The 22483-nt window shown below is 39.9% G+C and overlaps 1 protein-coding gene across 1 annotated transcript in view; it reads left to right on the top strand.

Annotated features, from left to right (window-relative positions):
• The window catches only part of ERN2 (endoplasmic reticulum to nucleus signaling 2), an 886535-nt gene that overhangs the window by 334069 nt on the left and 529983 nt on the right, over positions 1–22483 (top strand). Inside the window, exon 6 of the mRNA XM_044089233.1 lies at positions 13181–13303. Within this exon, the coding sequence (XP_043945168.1) occupies positions 13181–13303 (123 nt within the window). The remainder of the gene's footprint in view (positions 1–13180; positions 13304–22483) is intronic.

The raw sequence follows: 22483 nt of genomic DNA, 5'->3' as shown, positions 1-22483 counted from the left end.
TTCCATTAACAACCCCTTTTTTCACTGTAACCTCTCTTCTCCCCACTATATTCCTACTTTTCATTTCAAAGCAATCAAAGCTAAACACTACCATCTCTTGAAGAAATAAAAACGACTCACCTGCTGGTCATGACAGCCTTCTCCAATGGTTCTTATTCCTAGGTAAGGATTTCATAGTCCCCCCTTCACGTAATCTCTGTCTAACTTAAAACATCTTGCCTGATATCTGGAGAACAGCCACTGTTAAACCCCTTCCCAAAAAACAAACCTATCCCACACCACTGACTTATGTCTTATCCTCATTCTTTGCATACTTAGTAAAATCCATGAAAAATTAGTTTACAATCAAGTCACTCATTATATCTTCCAACATCATCTACTAGCTTCAAAGCAGCATGGCATTTGTGCTGGTAGGCTTACTTCTACAGCATTCTGGACATTACTGATACCATCCTCCCAGCTGTAGACAAAGCCCTCCTCACTGGAGTCATCTTTATTGACCTTATCAGACCTTTCAGCCTGGTTGACCAAGGCATTCTGTTAGATCACCTAAATGAAAGTGGAATTAGTCCACATACAGCTCCCAGGTTTAAAAATTATCTTTCCAGCTGGTACTTCTCTATTCAGTTTCAGAACACCCTGTTTGCTTCCACCCCTCTCCTTAAAGGAGTCCCTCAGAGCTTCATTGTGGCCCCTCTTCTTTTTTCCATTTTCATTAATAAACTACTACTTGACCACCCTCTCCTTACTCTCTTACTTTATGCTGATGACATGGTCTTATTTCACTCAAACCTGACCTCCTCGACCATACAACAACTGCTTAATAAAGGCTTAACAACAAAAAGCTAATTCTGAACACTTCCAAAACTAAAACAATGCTATTTAGTATCTTCCATAAATGGCAGAAAAACTCTCAATCATTTCTTATCCATGACCATGTAGAACACCCCACTAATCAAGTCATCTCCTTCAAATATCTTGGTTTGTGGCTTTATCCAGCACTGGACATTCACCTTTACCTAGAACAAACAGAAAAAAAGTTAATGCCCTCCTATTTTTGTTCTGTAAAATTCCCCCTTTCTCCAACCAGGAATACCATAGATACAGGCACTATACTAGCACATATTGAATATGGACTTCCACTCATTGCAGCAGCATCCAAAAAAAAAACTCCTCTACCATCCAAACTGTAAGCATCTTTATCTGCCATTTCATTATCATCTTCCCTGTAAATGAGCATCATTGTATCACACTTAATAAACCAATTGGCTACCTGTCCTACAACGTGCCAACCTGCTTTTTGGATTCCAACTCTACAAGCTCTTAAAAGAACTCTCCTGTTCTTCCCTAGTCTCAGACTTCTTCAGACAGAACCCCCCAGTTACAAACTAAGAAGTCTTAAGCACTCTAGTCCACTTCTGCAATGTCCAAGAACCAGACTTAATTGCACTAACCATGCCTTCTCCATCCTAGGCCCAAAACTCTGGGATTTCCTCCCTACTAATCTTAAAGACCTCATCTCATACCCATCATTTCATGCTCAGCTTAAAGATCATCTAAAGTCCAAGTCACTGTGCAGATGCTTTCCCTCTTGACACATCATCTAATTCCCCACTGTCTTCTTCACCAGACAGGATCTTTTGTCTTCCTCACATTATTTCCCTACATTATTATGTGACATCTCTTCTAAGTTGTGTGTGTTGTATGTAGTTAATTTTTGTGTGCCCTTACTTTACTTGTGTTAGCTTTTACACTTTGTGCTCTATCCCTTTACTGTTTCACTCTCCTTCTTCTTTCTTCCTTATTATAACCATCCCTTCCTGTTATCCCCTATACCGTGTGTACTTTATTATTATTATTACTAGTATTATTTATTCATTACTATTGTCCCAACATTGTGTTTGCATTCATATGTCTTGCTAACTTGCTAGTCTGCTGTCATTTATATTATCTAGGCTGACTGAAATAGGTCCATTTGGATTAGTGTTTTACCCCGATTACCAAACTGAATGAAAAAAAAAATAAAACAATAAATAAATAAACATGGTCACTTATTATGGGAATTACTGTTTTGGTACATCGGCAGGCTAGATGGACATTATTGCCCTTGCCTGAAATATTTGTATGTATGTAGTCAAACTCTGTTGCTTTGGGCAGCTTTCACACCAAATTGTTTAAAAAAATGGTAGCCTTCTTGGTGGGGCTGGTGAATGAAGTCCTCCATTCCTCTACATCACTTTTCAGAATGTTGGAATATTACTTCTAAGTTACTACATTGTGGAGGAATGCACAATGTTCATGCATTCAGTTTTGAAAAGCCATTGTTCAAGCCAAGGCCTTTCAACTAACCTTATGAATTTTGTCTCCAGACTCATGAGTACAAATAGCATTGTTACTTAGCCTTCCAAAAGGTCTGGGTTTTGCTTCCTGTGTAAATCTCTTTAAAGTGGCTTGCTTGACCTGTCACTTGGTCAGTCTCTGTAGTCCCAGTAATCCTTCTAAAAGCCAAAAACTGGGGCAGAGGATGATAACAAATTCCCCATATTCTCAATGTTCACGGATAATTTGTGTTTCTACCTCAGCCAGATGAATGAATAAGCATTGGAAAATAGACCAGATTTTTTTATTTGCACCTGCCAAGGAAAGTTTTACAGTTAGAGATTCAGTTGAAAGAGATGGCTAGTTGTGTAGTCTTTTTGTCACCAGAAGGGTTTACAAGTTATTGCACCAGGAGAATGTTTTTTTTCTAGTGTACATTGCAGAAATGTGTCTGCAGCAGAAATCTGAACCACAGTTGCATTCTGATATGGAATATTCTAATAGGAGATTAAGTTGTTGTAACATGTGTCAGGAATTCATCTAAAACAGACATTTTTTGCTATTGCCACTATTTGACAAATGGTACTTCTCCAAGAGAGTAGTTTTAATTGGTGCATATGTCAGGAATGTGTACACAGGAGACATCTGTGCCATGGACATCGCCTGATGTCATTGTATACCATTGGCATAAAATACACTATGGACCTGCACTCCTGAAATAAATCACTCTTTGGTAGGACTGCCCTTCTAGATACTCTGCCCTGAAGTTCCCCTTTTGTTTTTCAGGTCCCTCCCTTTTATGCGCTTAGGTTTTTACAGAGCAAATCTCAAGTTAAGATATAGGTTCATAGGTACATAGGTTGATACTAGGCTATCTGCACTAGGGCATTTATAAGCCTAGCCAGAGTGTGTTTGGCTTTCGCCACCCTTTTAGATTAGTTGGCTGTGCCTCTGTATAGTAGGTCACAGAAGATAGGCCTTTTAAGATTAGTTTACTGTGCCTCTGTCTAGTAGGGACACAGAAGAGAACCCAGGGGTAAACCTACGATCTCCCATCCACTCGTCAAGATTTCTCTTGAAGAGGGTCATTGAGGGGCTCTGCCTAACATGGATTGGGATTTTGTTCCAGAGTGAGGGGAGCCTCTGGAATCTATCCCTCCAGCATGTCCTATTTATTTCTGTGCTGAGGTTTAAGTCCCTGGAGCATGTAGCTCTAAGGGATTTGGATTTCCTGAGGTGGAGCATGTCCATTAATTCTGGGTTGGACATGGTTTTATATGTCAGGCACAGATCGCCTCTGAGTAGGCGGTAAGCAACTGAGTAGAGCTGGAGTTTCTTTAGCCCAACTGCGTAGGGCATCTGTTTGAGTCCCTTGATCCTCTTGGTGAGGTACTTTTGGGGTCTTTCCAGTTGCTGAAGGTGTCGGGTAAGGTACATCCAAAATGGGGCATTGTATTCAATTATGGGCCTGATGAGTAATGAGTAGAGGGGCACAATGACCTCTCTTGATCTAGATGTTGAACCCTTTCATGATAAGGTGGGCTATATAGAAGGTCTTTCTAACCACTTTGGCAACGTGATTGTCAAAGGAGAGATTGCTGTCTACTTGGGTCCCCAAATCCCTAATTACTTCTTCCGTACTTAATGGATTACCACCTATGTGGTAATTTGTGGTCACTTTGTTTTTCCCAAAGGGGATGACTATGCACTTTTTGGCATTTAGCTTTAGGCCATAGCTCTGACACCAGTTATCCGTCTCTGTGAGACCCTTTTGGAGGATGTTTGTGTCAGTCGGCGAGTCGATTATGGCACCCACTTTGCAGTCATCTGCGAACTTGGTCAGCCATAGTCCTCCCGTGTTAGCCTGTACCTCAGAGAAATATATACCGAACAAGAGAGGTCCTAGGACTGAGCCTTGTGGGACGCCACTTGTAACTGGTTTAGAGTCTGCCATGGCACCTGCAATTCTGACCATATGGGTTCTATCCCTGAGCCAGTTTGCAACCCATCTTGTGACACAGGGGTTGATATTTAAGCTGGTGAGCTTATATATGATGCCCGAGTGGGGTATTGTGTCGAAGGCTTTTGCGAGGTCCAAGTAGGCTGTGTGGACTACCTTCCCTTCATCTACGGCCTTGGTGACTGTTTCAAAGAAGTCGACCAGGTTCAAGAGGCAAGATCTGCCCTTAACAAAGCCAAATTGGGTAGGATCTAGTGTTTGGAGGTTCCCAATGTCTTTGTTTATGAGTTCCATGATGATATGCTCCATAGCTTTGCAGACCAGGCTAGTCAGGCTTATAGGGCAATAGTTTCCGGGGTCTATTGTGGCACCACCTTTGTGGAGTGGGACCACTGTTACTGTACGCCATTCCTTGGGTACATATCCTGTAGTAAGGCTGAGATTGAACAGTGACTTTATGTGAGGGTTCATAGATGTCTAAGTACTCACCACATAAACTGATCTTTAGCTGGGCCTTCTGCATTGAGTACCTTATAGCTGTCCTCTTGCTCTGTTTCTTTTGAATGGTTAAGCTGCTGCCATCAAACAACAGTAGGGTGTCTTGCAAGTAAACTGAATCATCTCACCTGAGAGTGTATTCTTTTGCAGGTGCAGCCTTTGTCTAATGTACACATGCACCTTAGGCCCCAGTATAGGAATGCTATGCTTGGGCCAAATGAAGCGAGCACTGACATGCCCAGCACTGAGTGCTTAGACAGCTGTCATTTATTTATGACTAATAGAGGCCTGAATTCTGTTACATTAAAAGGTTACAGTTTCTTACCTCAGTAATTTACTGAGATTAACAGGTAATGAGGGTATGTTTCATACTATTTTGATATGTTTATGTTCATCTTGTGTATCAAGGACAGTTTGTGGTCATGTACTTCTTTGACTGAATTAATTTTTGAGAGTCTAAAAGGATTTTCTTGTACCTGCCTGGTACAACACTGCAACAAGTATGTGACCATCAAAAGGCATGATGATAGAGCTACACCCTTTAGGGGTCAGCCTAGTGCCTTCCTAGGAGAGTGACAAAGTTCATCATGATATTAGCCTTTATTTGGTTCCCTGTATAAAGTATAGGTTGATGTGAAAGTACTTTCAACTCTCCCCTGCTGTCACACTAATACCTCAGTAGGTATCTCTCTGTGTCAGGCACTTCACTAGGAAGAGAGATTGATGACAGGTGTCAGGACTTGGCAGGTGGTAGGCCTCGAGTGTTGAGAGAGCAACAAAAGCAAATGTGAGAAAGTACTTTAGCATTCAGACTCTTTTGGGAATTCAGACAGGAACTTTCATTTTCTTCTTAATTTCAGACAGAGTGAGAAATGCTTTGAGGGGTGTATCATAACCACAGATGCACAGAACTGCTGTGGCATGTTTTCACATTTGCCTCCTGTTTCAGTGGGTTGGGAAAACAATTTAATATTTTAGTTTTTGGCTTGTTTTTCTTTTAGAAAATAATTTTCACTGCATTGTAACTCTAAGCATATTTGCCCATTTGACATGAAATCTAGGATGTTCATGCTCCAAGCTAGAACATTAAATATACTGAGTTTGTTAGTTTTAGCCATGCAAAAAATATGACAAGAGATTGATGTATGATATTTATGGATGGGTTTGTGCTATTCTAGTTTCTTGAGCTCTGGGTGAGAAAGTTATAGGAATAACCACCCACATTTTTTGCACGCACACATATGCAGTATTCAGGGGTCCCTGTCTGTTGCACTTTATTTGTGTCATAGTAAAACTGCTGCTAAAGATGGATGTCCACAGAGTTAAAAAACAACTTCAACCTGTTGTTTCTTTACTTGAACCCTTCAAATATATTTGCCTTCTGTATTACTGATCAGGTCATGTTGAAAAGAAGTGCATGTGCCTAATAGTCCTTATCAGGTTAAGAAAAATAAAACCACATGCATGCAAAATTAAAATCTTAAAATCTGAATGAAAAAGATTAAAAAAAAATGTGTTTTGAAAAAATCTGAAAGCAGTGCAGTGTTTGGGTAAGATGATGAGATGCTAATGAGCTATTCTTGGATACTCATCCTCTCTACTCATCCCTCATCAGACCCAGATTACAGAGTACAACGCCCCGTTTGGCATGTACCTCGCAAGACATCTACAACAACTAGAAAAGCCACAGAAATACCTCACTAAGAGGATTACCAGCCTCAAACAGATGCCACGTGCAGACCATCTCAAAAAACTCCATCTCTACTCCGTCGCTTATCGCCTACAAAGCCATGTCAAACCCAGATCTGTTGGACATGCTACACTTAAAGAAACCCCAATCCCTGCAAGCCACATGGTCCAGGGACCTAAACCATGCCACCACAATAAACAGAACATGCTGGAGGGATAGATTCCTGTCCCAGAGACTTCCCTTGCTCTGGAACAGACTACCCATACATGTCAAGCAATGCTCCTCATTAGCCCTCTTTAAGAAAAATTTCGACAATTGGATGGGAAAATAGGAAATTCACCCCAGGATCACTTCTGTGGCTGTGCTAGACAGGGGAGCAGGAAAATAACTTTCTTGGGTGGCAAAAGCCGGGGAACTTTTTTGGCTAGGCTTATATAGGCCCCAGGGCTGATAGCCTAGTACCTACCTATGAACCTATGTCCTACAGCCATTTGTTTGATTGAATCACAGAGTACTTAAGACTACAATTAAACAATGTATTACTTGACCATCTGATTTTCCCAAGTGCCCTCTGAAGATAGACATTTGTGCCTTGTGATCCTTACCCTGTCATTAAAAACTAAACGAAAAATTGAACAAAATGGCAGAGGTTTACTCAGTGTGTTGTGGTGACACAATTTGCCCAAGGTTACATTTTTATTCTTCTGTTTTTCTTACTTGTATGCTTTTAAACTCATTACTTAATAATGCCTGCTATGCATTATAAGGAAAAAGTGCATCTGAAGTAGTAGTTTTTTTCTGAAGTGTGATTAAAATTGTATAATATTCAACCACACCGCACATATTTTTTTGTCTTTTGGAATTAAAGGGCAACAGTGGGATTCTATTATTAAATGCTCAACTTCTTTCTTTCATCTCCCTAGTTACTGTCCCTGCTATGAATAAAAAACAATACAGCATTTAAAATATTTTAAATTGACTGTTTCTCTGCACTAGAACAGTACCTCACTATACTGTGGTGGTTTCACTTTCAAAAAACTTTTGTTCCACCCTTGCTGCAGTCTGCAATTCACTGATGTCATCAAGGCCACTGAATACAGGTAGTTTTCTGGCCATTTCCCTCCCCAAACTGGCATCACCACTTCCGCCCTAAAAACCGACCCATGCTGTGATGTCACAGCTCCCTGGTCCTTCCCCTACTTAAACAGAAAGTAAAGGCTAGAACAAGGAAAACAGTACATGATTCAAGTCTCCTGCTGTGAGCTGACAATCACAGCGGGTAATAACTCAAATTACCATTAGCACTTTGACAGCTAGGGAAGTTAAGTGTGAAGGGGGATGGGAGTTTTGCCAAACTAGTACAATTCAGGCTTCACAAAAGACTGCAGTTTAGCCATTCTAAAAAGAAGCAGCAGTAAAAAGCACTTTGAAAGCCTATTCTATGACATTTTCACTGTTGGAGTTTTAAGTAGTCGTTGAATGGCATGAAATGTAACTTAAAACTAACTGACTGAAAGACAGCAGTGTATACTTGCAAAATCAATGCAGTGACAAGAGCTTTAGGAAGAAAGAAGCCTGTGTGATGTAATTTGTTACAGACAACCACTGCATTGAAGGATACCTAGAGGCAGACTAAACAATCAGAATTACTTCAAGATGCCAGACCCCATGTGGTCAGACTCAGAAATTACGTATAAAATATTTAAAAACCTGTAAATAGTCCCAGAGTAGTGTTAAAATGTAGAAAACACCAAAACATGATGAAATCATATTTTTGAGTCTGTGGGTGTGGTTCTCCTTTAATGCAGTGAAAATGGTTAGTTTGTCACTTCACTGCTAGACCTAATGGTTTTAATGGTGGCGATTCGGATGTGACTATGAGGCAGTGATGAGGTTTCCTTAGATTTAAGAGAGAGACTGGTCTCTTCTGCTGTAGTGGCACTTTGCTGTTGAACTATAAAAGTATCACAGTCAGTTGATTAGAGAAGATGTATGTTGTCAGTACTGTAGGGATGGACTACTGGCATAGAGGGAGTATAGTTTTCTTTGCCAGTGATGTCCAGGTTTGATAACTAATTCAAATGTCAAGGAGCCAAATGGAGGAGGGAATAATGACAAGTCTTTTGCCTTCTCACATCTCCCTTGGGGGAGTGAGAAAGGAGCATGTCCCTCCATTAACTCTCCACTTGCAGAAGTGAATGATGTCCTTTTACTGCAGCCATTGCATGTCCAGCCTTTGGCAGTCATTGAATCATGTGCAAGGAAAAGATAGGAAGTATAAATAAAAATGAAATAAAAGGAAACATTGAAGAAATGCAGTCATAGGTTCATAGGTGTTTACTAGGCTAACGACCGCAAGGGCATTTTAAGCCTAGGCATGCATCCCAAATCTCTGACAGGTTCTGATACCCTTGATAAGTGTAAGCATAGGCCTGGGAGATGAACCATTTACAGGTTACCTGTTTGCATTAGAGACATATGTGCAAAACAAAGGATGAAGTTCTGGTTTCCCATCCAATTGTCCAAATTGCACTTGAATTGGGTTAGGGAGGAACTCTGCTTCACGTGGATGGGGAGCTTGTTCCATAGACAGGGTATCTCTCCAGCAGGTCCTATTTATATCACAGGCAAGGTTTAAGCCTTTAAAATGGGTAATTCTGCAACTATTTGTTTTGTGGATATGCAGGAGGTCCATTAGAGTGGGGTCTGACAATGCCCTGTATGCCAGGCATAGATCTCCCCTCAGAAGCCTGTAGGAGACAGAATACAGGGATAGGGCCTTGAGGCTGACTGCATAGGACACATTACTTACACCCTGTATTCTTTTAGTAAGGAACCTCTGTGGATGTTTCAGATGTTAGATATGCCTGGTTAGGTACTACCAAAGGGTGCATTGTACTCAATAGTAGGTCTGATGAATGCCAAATACAGTGAAACAATGACTTCCTTGGACTTAGATGTCATACATCCAGCTCCAGACAAGTGGAGTACCTCAGTGTTCAGTCCTGGGACCACTCTTGTTCAGCATCTACTTCTCTGAAGTACAGGCCCAACACTAAGGGACTCTGGCTAACAAAGTTCACAGATGACTGCAAACTGGGAGCCATTATTGAATCCCCAAATAATGTGGACACTCTACAAAAGGGCCTTACAGAAACAGATGCTTGGTGCCAGAGCCATGGGCTCAAGCTCAATGCCAAGAAATGTATTGTTATCCCCTTTGGGAAAAAACATGTACCTGTGAATTACCACATAGGTGGCAGCACACCAAACACCGAAAGTGTGATAAGACACTTAGGGACACAGGTGGATAGTGGTCTCACCTTAGATAACCACATTGCCACAACAGTCAGGAAATCCTTCTATGTGGCACACCTCATCACTAAGGGCTTTTCACCCAGAAAAAAGGAGGTCATTGTCCCACTGTACTCATCCCTCATTAGACCCATTATAGAATACAATGCCTCGTTTGGTATGTACCTCTCAAGACGTCTGCAACAACTGAAAAGGCTGAAGAAATACCTCACTAAAAGAATCACGGGCCTAAACCAGATGCCCTACACTGACCGCTTTAAAAAATTCCAGCTATACTCTGTCTCATATCATCTACTCAGAGGCAATCTCTGCTTAACATACATGGCCATGTTAAACCCAGAGCTGTTGGACATGCTACACTTAAAGAAATCCGAATCCCTCAGAGCCACATGCTCCAGGGATCTAAAGAGAGAGTGTTGGAGGACTTGGCTTGGAACCCTGGCTAAGGACTTAACTCTATAACTGTGCCAGTGGGGAGTCTTATTGGGGATCTGGAGGAAGAGGGAGAAATCAGTTCCAGACTGACTCTGGTCTCTTTGGGAAACTGCACTTGATGCAGAGAGCTGCATCTGAAAATACTGTGTGTGTACTTGTCAACCTCCCAGTAAACCTTCCCCCACTGTTGTCAATGGTGAGGATTGAGGCTCCTTGATTACTGGTCCAGTGGTGGGTCATCACAGGTATGTTTTATTGTTTTGTAATTCTTTTTGCCCTGTCCTTACTGACCCCCATGTATCACCCCTTGTGACCCACTCACTGCTCCTTTCTTGATATCAGTAGGCAGGTGATAGATTCTATGCCAGCGCCTATCCTACTGTGTGTGATGATGTGTTTTAGTAAATATTTCTTTGTAGTACTTATCCACCTCTGCAATCATAATATTGCAATGACCTGAATTCAAGTTATTCAAGCATGTTGCTGCAGCTATGTACTCCTGCTAGCATGGTCTGTCTTGCCCCTTGCTAAAAGACCTGCATCCAGCACCTGCCCCCACATACACACAAAAGACGATACTAGCAATACCACTGTACAGCCAGGGCCCTCCATCTGAGTGACATAGTAAGCACACGTTTCGCCACTTCCCATGTTGTCTGATATATAGCCATTATTCAAAAACTTGGTTCCTCACTGGTATAAAAATTTTGTAGCCTTACTTGGATGAGACTATAGTTATGCTTTCTTGTTATTTGATACAAACTGTTCAGGAGCTGAATATGTGGTTAGAGTCCCTATCTTTTCACCCTACATAGTGAACTGTGATACTGGTGAGTAAGTGTAGGTTGAAGGCCTTGATGCAGTAGTCACTGAACCTGCTTACGATGCAGAGACATCCACTTTCTCCATCATGTAACCTATACACGTGAAAAAAATGTAAATTAAATGTTAAGTGGGCAGTTTGGGCTAAACTATCTAAGCCTAGTCATCTTTAGGCAGGCCACTTGCAGTCCCATTTCATCCATGACTCGGACCACAAGGGCAGAGGTAGATGCTACACATAGATAGACTGGAGTTACCATTTCAAGCTTCCAGAAGGCTACTCTGTTTTGGGGGAGAAACAGCTAGCACATTTCTTTCACTGTGGTAATCACTAGCTGCGTATATAATCATAGGTAAGGTGAACAGAAGGCACTGAGGTTTCTGAGTGCAAGTGTTTCATCATATTCAAGGAGTGTGTGAGTATGAAAGTTTATTACTCTTATGCTTATGTTAGACTTGCTGTGTTATGAATGGTTGCTATCTTATCTATCCTGACATTGAAAATGTATTTGAATTGCATTCTGCCTGACATTGTTGATATTGTATAACTTAAAAAGATTATGTTTGTACTGCATGTATTGGAGCTTTTTTGCCTTGGTCTGTGCTGAAAAAGGGCCTTTGTGCCCAGCCGGACTTCCATAGTCAAGAAATGTAAAATAAATAAATAATTTTCCAGTACTTTAATTATTTTTATTTTTTTATTTGATATGCAAATGCTAAAGTTTGTCCATTTTAATAATATTTTTAGTTAGTGGCAGTATATTCCTTGCCAGTCATGCTTTCTGGCATTCATAACCTATGAGCTGGAAAAGTGATAATGGTTCATAAATTCAAGACATGAATATTCCACAGCTGTCAGTAAACACTTAAAAACAATTACAAACAGACTGTGACAGCCTAGGGTAGAGGGAAGATCCAGCCTATGGCAGGGCTGAATACCAGCATCACGGTAGCTCCTCCATCAACCAGGAGATATAATACTGCAGTATTTGTCCTTTCACGCCATCGCAGTTCAGAGAAGGCTACAATAGTGATAGGCATGGGAAGATAAACAGTGAGGTGGTCCTTGTAGTAGAAGTGCTACGTTATGAGTTGTAAAGTGACAAATAAAATCTACAGCCAGCCAGTTCTGCTTCATCAGGAACTGCCCCCCCTTCTTTTATTATCTTAAACTATGACAAAGGATTGGCCTAAGGCTGGATTTGGGCAACTTCAGTAGTTATACTTCATAACTATGTAATGTATAACACCTCATGTTTCTCATACCTTATTGGTTGGTTTACTTATATCTTTCCAGTTATTAGTGTTTATTAGTTACTGCTAGTACTCATTTCTTATGTATTTTATCCACATTCCATATCTGCATATGTTAGATGCACTCTAAACATTTTAGCTGAACATTGTTTTTAATTGAATTTTTTCATATGTTGTGTTCTCACGTATTTGACTTTGTATGCTGATGTTAGTACAAAATGTTCGACTTCTGTGCGCATGCAGTCAAACTATGGCTAAAGTCGGTCCATGTGAATCAGTGTGTTATCTCTTCTAAAAAGTATTACATTAAATGATTTCTTTTTTACCTTTAAACTATGTATGTTTTTTTCATACACCTTTATTGAATTATCACTTGTGATGCAGGCAAATTTACATTCATATAAAAGCAAACTATATTAACATAATAAACATTATACTTCACATATATTTCTATATATCATATAAGCTAAGCAACATTATGTAAATTATTCAATTCCTGCCTTATTTTTTTAAACAAGAAACATCTTTAGTAAACCATCACTTACTACATAGGCAATCATGCATTTATATAAATGAAAACAATCCACAACAACACAATCCTAGTTGCAAGCATTTTATATCCCAAACCATAATGACACACTCCCAGTTGCAAACCTTATACATCATTTATAATCTACCCAATTGTTCTCAAACATTACAATTACATAGCTCATTTAAGTATTGCTGCCTTTTAAACCTCATTCCTCCCTTGTATGTATTGTTCCCACAATTCCCATTTTTCTTGTGTAGTTTTCTCCCACCCTTTTCTAAAGGTCTCAGTTCCATTTAAATGAAATTGTTGAAGAGAAGGATGTATCAGTAAGTTTTATTTTGTGTGTATATTTCAGGAAGAAAACAAGACACCTGGTTTGTGGTAGACCCAATGACAGGAGAGAAGCAGTCCACAATATCAACAGAGTCATCACACAGTGTTTGCCCTTCCACACCACTGCTATATATTGGACGCACAGGTAAGAGCTGTACAGTTTCTAAATAGCTTAAGGGAGGTCTATGCATTGCTGAAGCAAAATACATACATAAACAAAAAGAAGAAAGAAGTTGCAGAACTAGAATAACTGGAATAATTACTGTCTGCAGGTGCCTACTGGAGACTCTTTTCATAACCCTGTGCCAGTTGAGAAAATTTCCTGTTAGTGCTGAAGTCCTATTTTTAATGTATGCTTTTCAGTTTGTAAAGAAAAGACAGAGGTGGCAGCAACAAGCATAGACAGAAACCAAAAAGGGGAAGTTTTTAATTACAGTTTCTTTACCGAGGGGGTGTTGGTGTCATGGAACAGGCAGTCATAAGAAGGGAGGCATTATAATACAGTAGCGGGACTTGAGAAAGCATCAAATCAAAAGAATCAGAGCAGCAGTGTTAATGAGTGACTGCTTCCAACACGTGGACCACATAGGGCACGAGTCATTTTCCAAATGTTATTTTTTTTGTTTCATATGTGTGTATGGAAAAGAAAAGTATTCCATATGCAGTTACTATGAAAACATTAAGTGTGTGTAAAATGCTGTCAAAACGTTATTGATATTGGTTGTTAAGACAGCAGCATCTTAAAATTTCCAGACCTTTACTGGTTCAGAGTCTGATGTCTCAGCAGGTTTGGGCTGTTGCTTTTTATTTTAAAGCTCGGTATCCTCCAAGATTTAGATAACTAGTACTTTTGGGTCTATATTATAAAACTGACTGCTTAGCTTGTCGAACACCCAAACGTTGACAGCTAAACAGTGAAATCTTAAACCTGCAAACGACCACTTCTGCAAAGTTTTTCATAGGAAAAAACTTTGCTTAGCTGTTGGGAACTAAAACAAACTTTTGAATCCTAATTAAGTGGGGAGCTTTGCCCCCCACACACCCCCTGATGTGGAGAGCTGTGCCACCCTGTTAAATAAAATTAAGAATTCAATACACAGGAGGTTCAGATTCAAACAGAATTTTGTCTGACATGAAACAGGAAGCACACAATTTTATATAGGTTTAACATTTACTGACATGATATGTCACAGGGCATCTACATCACTTTAGCTTACAAGCCTTCATTCATTAAATCTGCTGATGCTGTATATTTTAAAAAACTTTTCCTCTAGATAGAATACGGCCTTGCTATCCAGCTGGTCAGTCATAATGTCTTTCTGTAAAGTTACTTGTTCAAGGTTTCATGTCAGTTCGAATACAATAGCAGCTTCAGTCTTTTAATGCATGTCTTTGTTCTCTGTTACACTTTTATCTTAGTAACACATATACAAGGTCAGATCATTCCAACAGGAAAGAGCAGAAGATTTCATTATTTCACACATTTAATTTCCTGACCCAGCAGATAATCACTTGTGAAAAGCATAAACATTTGGCATTCTGCCAGGGTCAGAGATCAGCTTTGCTTCAAGCCACACTGCAGTTTCAAAACTACTTCACATTTAGACATGAATTAATGTTACTACTATATGATTAATAGAATAAAATGCATTATATACTGCTTTGCTTTTAAGCTAGCATTTCTCATGTGTTCAAATACACATTTTTCTAACACCCCCCCAACTAAATATACCAACTATGAGATCGCTCTGCATTGGGGAAAAGGGCAAATTCCCGATAATGGCCAAGCATATTTTTTCCCTATGAAAAAATTCACAGAACTGGCAATTTGCGGTTTTAAGCTTTCACTGTTTAGCTGTCAACATTTCAGTGTTCGACAAGCTAAACTTTCGCTGTACTAATATAGACCCATACATTTGGGGTCTCACTTATTATTTTAAAGTTCACCATTCAACAAGATCATATAATATGTCAGAAGCATTCCTCCTTGGATATACTAGTGGCCTGTAAGCATTTGTCCTTCCATCTAGGATGGGGAGTGGTCTCTGGGTATTTCTTGTAAAGACTCTTAATATATACAATTCTTTAGTGTCTGAGAATGTGGTAGGGATACCAAGAGGCTGAACTGTTGGAGACTGGGGAATTGCATGTAAAAACAAAATTTGCATAGTAAGGACTACCCACTCTGTAGCTGTAATGAGGAAGCCACAAAACTGCCACAACTGCTTAAGACATCCTTACTGTCTGTTTTCACTGAAGAATGAGAAGACACAGTGCAGCTGTAGAAGAGCCAAGACTGAAGAAGTGAGCTTAGTGTACAGACTATTGACAAAATGCAAAGTGCTGCTGTAATTACCTATCAGAAATGCATGGCGGCACTTTGCCAGGGATTTATAGTTTTATTTTTCAATCTCTGGATAGTGTAAAACTGTCAGGATGCTGTGGTGGTGTTCACGCCAGGTCTCCAGAGTCTGATTTAGAGTTCACTGAAAAGAACTGCTGAAATCAGAGCTTAGCTGATAGAACACACACACTGTGTTAGAAGAAGGTTATCTATTTGAGTTGCTTCATGTAGTTCATTTAGAAATCTGTTAATAGAAATGTTAAAGTAGTGAAACTTGATATGAATCTTTTTTTAGATACCTTTATTAGATTCTTACGTTCTAGATAATGACCTAGGTACACATACAATACTAGAAAATAAAACAAACTATAGCAAACATTTTTAATTTTCTTGGATCATACACACAAGTATGTACTCTCTTTTTAAGAATTTTCATTCACTCAAACTTTACATAAATTGCTCAATTCCTGCCTTACCTTAACCTCATTCCTCCTCCTGAACATTATTGTGCATGTGTTGTTCCCACGTATTCCATTTATTTCTGTGTAGTTTGCTCCCGAACTTTTCTAAAGATCCCATTTCCAGTTCATTTATCTCCTTTGCACTATTCAGTACTTCAGTTATTATTGTTTTAGTTTCTGATTTCCAATTTCTAACAATTGTTTTTTTGGCAGTTGCTTTAAACTTACCGCATCTGGTCAATTCAAATCCTGTATCCCAGTTCAAAGGAATTATTTCCTTTGTTACAACCATTTGCTCCCACAGCATTTCTGACAAAGTACTCTGGAGGGAATTTTGAAAACCTGTCAGCTTATTACATTCCCAAAAAAAGTTCCTATTTACCTCTTTATGCTCCATCGCATCTCCACAGTTTGTGTATGTGAGGAAAGGTTATCTGAAGTCTGCTTGATTTATTCATATACCTCTGCAGACACTTCCAAGCAAAAAACCCTAAACCTTCTGCTTTGTTGCATACAGGGGAGCCACAGATGTCCCCCCATTGTTCTTTTGTATGTTGATTTTCCATTTTTCAATTCCCAATCTTTTTTAACATTCTGACTTTGATTCTGAAAGTTTGCAAGAAATATTTTATATGCCCTACTAATTAGCAGCAACTTCTGTTCTAGACTCATTTAAATAACTCTACCAGAGCTGGTCTTTCACTTAGCGCTCCCATATTCCTTTCTCTTTGCCTGTGCTCTGTTATCAGTCCCTGGTAGAGAAGGCAGTTTCTAACCTGCAGGCCAAACTTATGCTTCATCACACTCCAAATACCTTGTTCTTTTACTGACATTCTCCAGTAAATTCTAGCCCCTATAGCCTATTTTCCATACTCCAACTTCCATACATTCCTGTTGGTAGCATCATTGTACATTCCTGTGTTGGTTTTCTTTTTAGAATACTTGCTGCTACTTTTTGAACATAATATTCAGCATAGCTGTTGCTATAATCTTTAAGGACCTGCATCTAAAATCCAATTCTCTCCTTAATTCTCAGACTCCCCCCTCCTGTTTAATTATAATCCCATTCCACTTTGATTTATAATCTTATGCATGTATAAGTTAACTGCTTGACTCTAAAGTATTCCTTCAAATCAGGTAATCCTAAACCAACTTATTCTATTGGGAGGATCAAAGTGTCCCTCTTAACTTTTGCCCTCTTCCTCTCCCAGATAAATTCCCTCAACTCTTCATTACTTATTGTCCACAACTTCTCTTCTGGTTGATAAAAATTTGCCTGACCTATATATAAAACTAAAGGGAGCAGAAACATTTTCGCTGCTTCTGTCATACTGTCCATAGCTACAGTTTTGTCTCATCTTCTGTTTAGTTTCTTCCTACATATCCTTAACTGCTATAACAGAATCCTTTTTAATCCATACACCTAATACTTCTTATCATAACTCCATAACTACGAGTATTGCACAGTGGTGCATAGTTTACTGCTGTAACTTTTGTTTTATCTTCAATTATTTTATATTCCGAAAAGACATGAAACTTTCTCAAAATGTTTCAAAATGCCATGTCTATTGCTGCATTTATCAAGCAGAGTAGTTTGGAATTCCTTATTTTCATAGCTAACAGCTCTTAAGTATAAAGCAAGTAACAGAGTGGAAAGAGGACATGTCTGCCTTGTTTCTTGCTTCAATCACAGCTTGTCAGAGAGGGACTCTCCTATCTTAATTCTTGCCTCTGACTTTTCGTATATCTTCTTTATTAACCCTACTGTTCTGTCAGAGAATGAAAATGCTACCATGGCCATACTCCTAAAATCCCAACTGACTCTATTGAATGCTTTCTTAGCATCAAGACCTACCAACGATTGCATTGTTTTCTTACATTCTGCTTCCCTCAGAATCATCTCCATTCTATTAATGCTATCACATGTTTGCCTCCCTGTCACAAAACAGTATTGCTCCATTTCTGTCTAGTTTGATAACATTTCTGCCATTCTTTTAGCTAATATAAGCATAAAGACTATAATTGTGACTTAAAGTCTAAATGGGTTTATATGAAGCAGGCTGTGAGGGGTCTTTGCCCTCTTTTGGTAATGTAGCCACCATTGCTTTCTCCCAAAATGCTGATATCTCCCCATTCCACTGTTAACCAAAGCTTTCTGTGTCTTTATCACTCTCTTCCTTTGTAATTGTTATACTTCATAGCAGTAGTGTTTGCTTCTGGATAATTCTCTGTTGATTGATTACACTTCACTTTTTTACTTGATCTTTTCCGGTCTTAGCTATTGAGTCTCCTCTTTTTCCTTGGCATAATTAAATCTTCTATAAATGTTTGCATTTGCACCTTTTCTTGGTTTCCCCATTCCTGTTCTTTGTACAAATGTTCATAAAACTTCTGAACTATCTCTAATACCGCTTTAGGATGTCTGTTTTAATTTTTCTTTTCCTAGACTCCTGAAGTTCAACTACAGTGTAGGCAGCAGAAAGTAGACAGTTGCAGTTGAATATGGACAGGGATGAACTTTGTTTTATGTGGATGGGGAGTCTGTTCCAGAATACTGGTGTCCTCTGCGAGATATACCTGTCCCTCCAAACCATTCTGTTGATAGAAGAGGTTTATATTCTTAGACCTAGTATTTCTAATGCCATTTGACTTTCTTATGTGCAGCATAGTCATCAGTATTGGGTTGAAAGATGTCTTGTATGCCAGACACAGGTCACCTCTTAGCAGCCTATAGGATACCGAGTGCAGTGACGGGACTTTGAGTCGGTCCATGTAGGACATATTGTTTAGGTCATATATCCTTTTACTAAGGTATCTCTGTGGGCATTGTAGCTGTTGCACATGTCTGGACAGATACGTGCCAAAGGGGGCATTATGTTCAGAGACTGGCCTAATTGAGGGCTGAGTAAAGGGGGATAATGACATTCCTAGAGCTAGGCACAATCCCTTTGTTTATAAGCTGTGCAGTATAAAAGGACCTTCTTACAACAATGAACATATGTTGGTCGAAAGTTAGGTCACTGTCCACATTAAGTTCCCAAATCCTGAACAACTTGTGTCAACTCTTAGGGCATATTTTTAATGTGGTAGTTCCCTGGGATAGATGACTTCCCAAAGGGTGTAATAATAGCTTCAGTCCATGATTTTGGCACCAGTTATTTATTTGGGACAAACCTTCCTGCAGGATGGCTTAGTGATTTGGGGAGTCGCTGACTGATCCTAGCTTGCATTCTTCTGAAAATGTAGTCAGCTAGAGCCCTTTGCTATTGGCTTTTACGTCATAAAGTAAATGACAAACAGGAGAGGTCTGAGCACAGAACCCTGGGAGACTCCACCAGTAGCTGGTCTCTTTGTGGAGGTAACTTCCCCTATTTTGAATTTTGGTATCCTATCTGTGAGCCAGTTGGCAATCCAGATGGTGACATTGGGGTTTATTCCCAGTTTATTTAGCTTTTCTAGTATGCCTGAGTGGGGAATTGTGTCAAAAGCTTTGGTTAGGATGAGGCATGTGGTGTGTACCATTTTGTTCATCCATTCCTTTGGTGACCTTTTAAAAAAAATCCACCAGGTTGAGTAAGCATGACCTGCCCTTGACGAATCCAAACTTAGATGGATCCAGTGTTTGGAGCCTCTCTATGGCCTGATTAACATTGGTAAGTTTTTCCATGGCTTTGCATATGAAGCTGGTCAGGCTTATGGGTCTGTAGTTGCCTGAGGCTGTGGAATGTCATCCCTTATTTAGGGCAATGAATGTAGTTGTTCTCCGGTCGCTTGGTGCAAAACCTGTATGGAGACTGAAACTAAAGTGTTAGGAGTGTGGCTAAACTGTGCTTCATGCTATTTAAAATTCAGCCAGGGATATCATCAGGTCCCATCGATGCAGTATTTTTTGCTTTTGATAGCACTTTTAGGACTTGGTTTTGTGTGATAGCTGGAGGCAAGCCAGTTTCATGTATATCTTGAGGAACAAACAGATGAAGGGGAGAGGCATCATACCATGTTTCCACTGTGACAGTTCCATTGCACTGTAGGGGGTTGAGAAAAAAATGGTTGTAGGTCAGTTATTCTAACTTTCTTCCATGAAGAAATGACAGAAAATTTATGAGGCATTTTGGTCATATTTCCAGATGTTTGTTTTCTGGCTGATAGACAGTAAGCACATCTTCGTAACAGAACTTTGTGGCAGTCCAGTCTTATACAGTCTTATGTCTTGGCCAATGTGGAGGTATTTCAGTGGATCCCTGTGGGTGTGGTTTACTAGGACATCAGAAAGATATTTGACACTGTGCTACATGGTAGGCTACTGGGGAAGAGGGCTGTTCATAGGGTCATATGAGATTATTAGGCTAATGGCTTAAGAGACCTTGCAAGCCTATCCATTATTACCTGAATTTTATCTGATTTTTGATCCCTAAGGGTTAGTGGATGGCTTAGGTTTGTGCCTATGCCTCTGAGTATTTTATAGATTGCTCTGTCCATAAGGGACATGAGCACCACCCTAGGAGTGAATTTACAATTCCCCATTCGTTGATCAGTACTGCATTTGAAGTAGGTCACGGAATGGCTCTGTTTTACATGAATAGGAAGCCTGTCCCAGTGAAGGGGTAATCTCTGAGACATCTTTCTCTCCAGCATGTTTTGTTCATATCACAGATTAGGTTTAGATAACTAGGTCAAGTGACCCTTGTGTAGTTTGTCTTGTGAATGTGTAACAATTCCACCAGGGCTGGATTTGTGAGTGCCTTGTAGGTTAGGCAAAGGTTACCTTTTACTAGTCAGTAGGAGACAGAGAAAAGGGATAGGGCTTTTAGTTTATCCACATAGGATAGGTTGTTTACACACATTTTTTTTTGTAAGGAACCAGCTGTTGCAAATGCCTAGTCAAGTTCATGCCAAAAGGTGCATTGTACTCGATTATGGGTATGATGAGGGCCAAGTACAGTGGGACTATAACCTCCTTAGATGTGCATGCCGTGCCATTACTTATAAGCTGTGCCACATAGAAGAACTTTCTCACCACTGTGGACACACAGTGTTCAAAATGCAGGTGACTATCTTTCTTTGTACCTAGATCTCTCACCTCTGAGTTCACTCTTAAGGGTGTGCTTTTAATGTTATAATTTGCAAGGGTATTTGACTTCCAAAAGGGTGTAATTATGCATTTTTTTGCATTTACTTTTTTGCCATGCCTCTGGCACCAATCATTTATCTGAGTCAGACCCTTCTGAAGGATATCTACATCACTGGAGGATTGAGTGATTGCCCCAGCCTTGACTCAGTATATTCCGAACAGGAAAGGTTCCAGCATTGAACCTTATGGCACACTACTGGCCTCTTGCTGGATCTGGATTCACCCACTATAACAATATCTGTCCTGTCCATGAGCCATTTGGCTATCCATCTGGTGATATAGGAATTTATGCCCAGTTTTGTGAATTTATCTATAAAACACAAGTGGGGAATTGTATCAAACTCCTTATCCAGGTCAAGGTATGTAGTCTGTACTGTTTACCCTCATCCATGGCAGTAATAACTTTCCCAAAGAGGTCCACCAGATTAAGCAGGCATGACCTGCCTTTGACTAAGTCAAACTGGATTGAGCCCAGTGTCTGGAGGTTTCCTTTGTCATTATTTAGCATGTCCATGATTATTTTTTCCATAGCCTTGCATATAAGACACGTCAAACTTATGGGTCTGTAACTTCCCCAGTCTGTTGATGGTGCCCCTTTACTCAGAGGATGACTGTTGCTTTCCTCCACTCCAGTCTGGAGGCTGTAGTTCAATATAAATCTTAGTGGGCCTGATAGGTCCTGTTTCAAGCTATTTAAGAGGAATCCTGGGATATTGTTGGGATCCACTGCAGCCATGCTTTTAGCTTTAGAGAGTGCATACTGTTCTTTGATGATAACTGGTAGAGGAATGGTGGAGGGTGTTTCCTGGGGGGTAACCAGAGGTGATGAGGAGGTGAAATTTTCGCTGAATTTATCGGTTAGCATAAACTGAAAAATGCCTTGTAGTTATCCGTAGCTTGTGAGGCTATTTTTGCCTCAAAATTTGCTTTTGAAGACTTGACTAGTCCACTGATTTGCTTGTTTGGGCTGATGAGGGAGTTTTTGCTCTGTTGCACACATTCTTTCTCTTACTTCTGGATAAGATTTTCTGTCTTTTTTTTTTTTTTTTGCTGTACATCTACCAGGATGACTTGTTTTTGTGGTTTGTCCTAAACTTATTTCCATCTTGGTACTGCTGTTTCTATGCAGTTGTTTATATGGTCACACAGGGCTTTTGTGAACACCTCCGCATAGGCTTCTGTGTATTCTGGATTTGGGGGAGCTTGGGAAACTAGCTATGTTTTCACTTAATAGGAGGTAGTTTGCCTTAGAAAAGTTCTTAAAGATTTTGGGGGTAGACGGGGGTTCTGGTTTTATATTTATTTCAAGGGAGACTGCTTTGTGATCTAATCTAACCAGTGAGGGAATCACACTCTGGTTTGGTGGGGGGGGGGGGTTGCACCCCTCTC

This window comes from Protopterus annectens, chromosome 12.part0 (genome assembly GCF_019279795.1).
Source record: "Protopterus annectens isolate FY-2018-M chromosome 12.part0, PAN1.0, whole genome shotgun sequence".
NCBI classification, from domain to species: domain Eukaryota; kingdom Metazoa; phylum Chordata; order Ceratodontiformes; family Protopteridae; genus Protopterus; species Protopterus annectens.
Note: the sequence above shows the minus strand (reverse complement) of the source record. Positions and strands in the feature narration are given on the sequence as shown.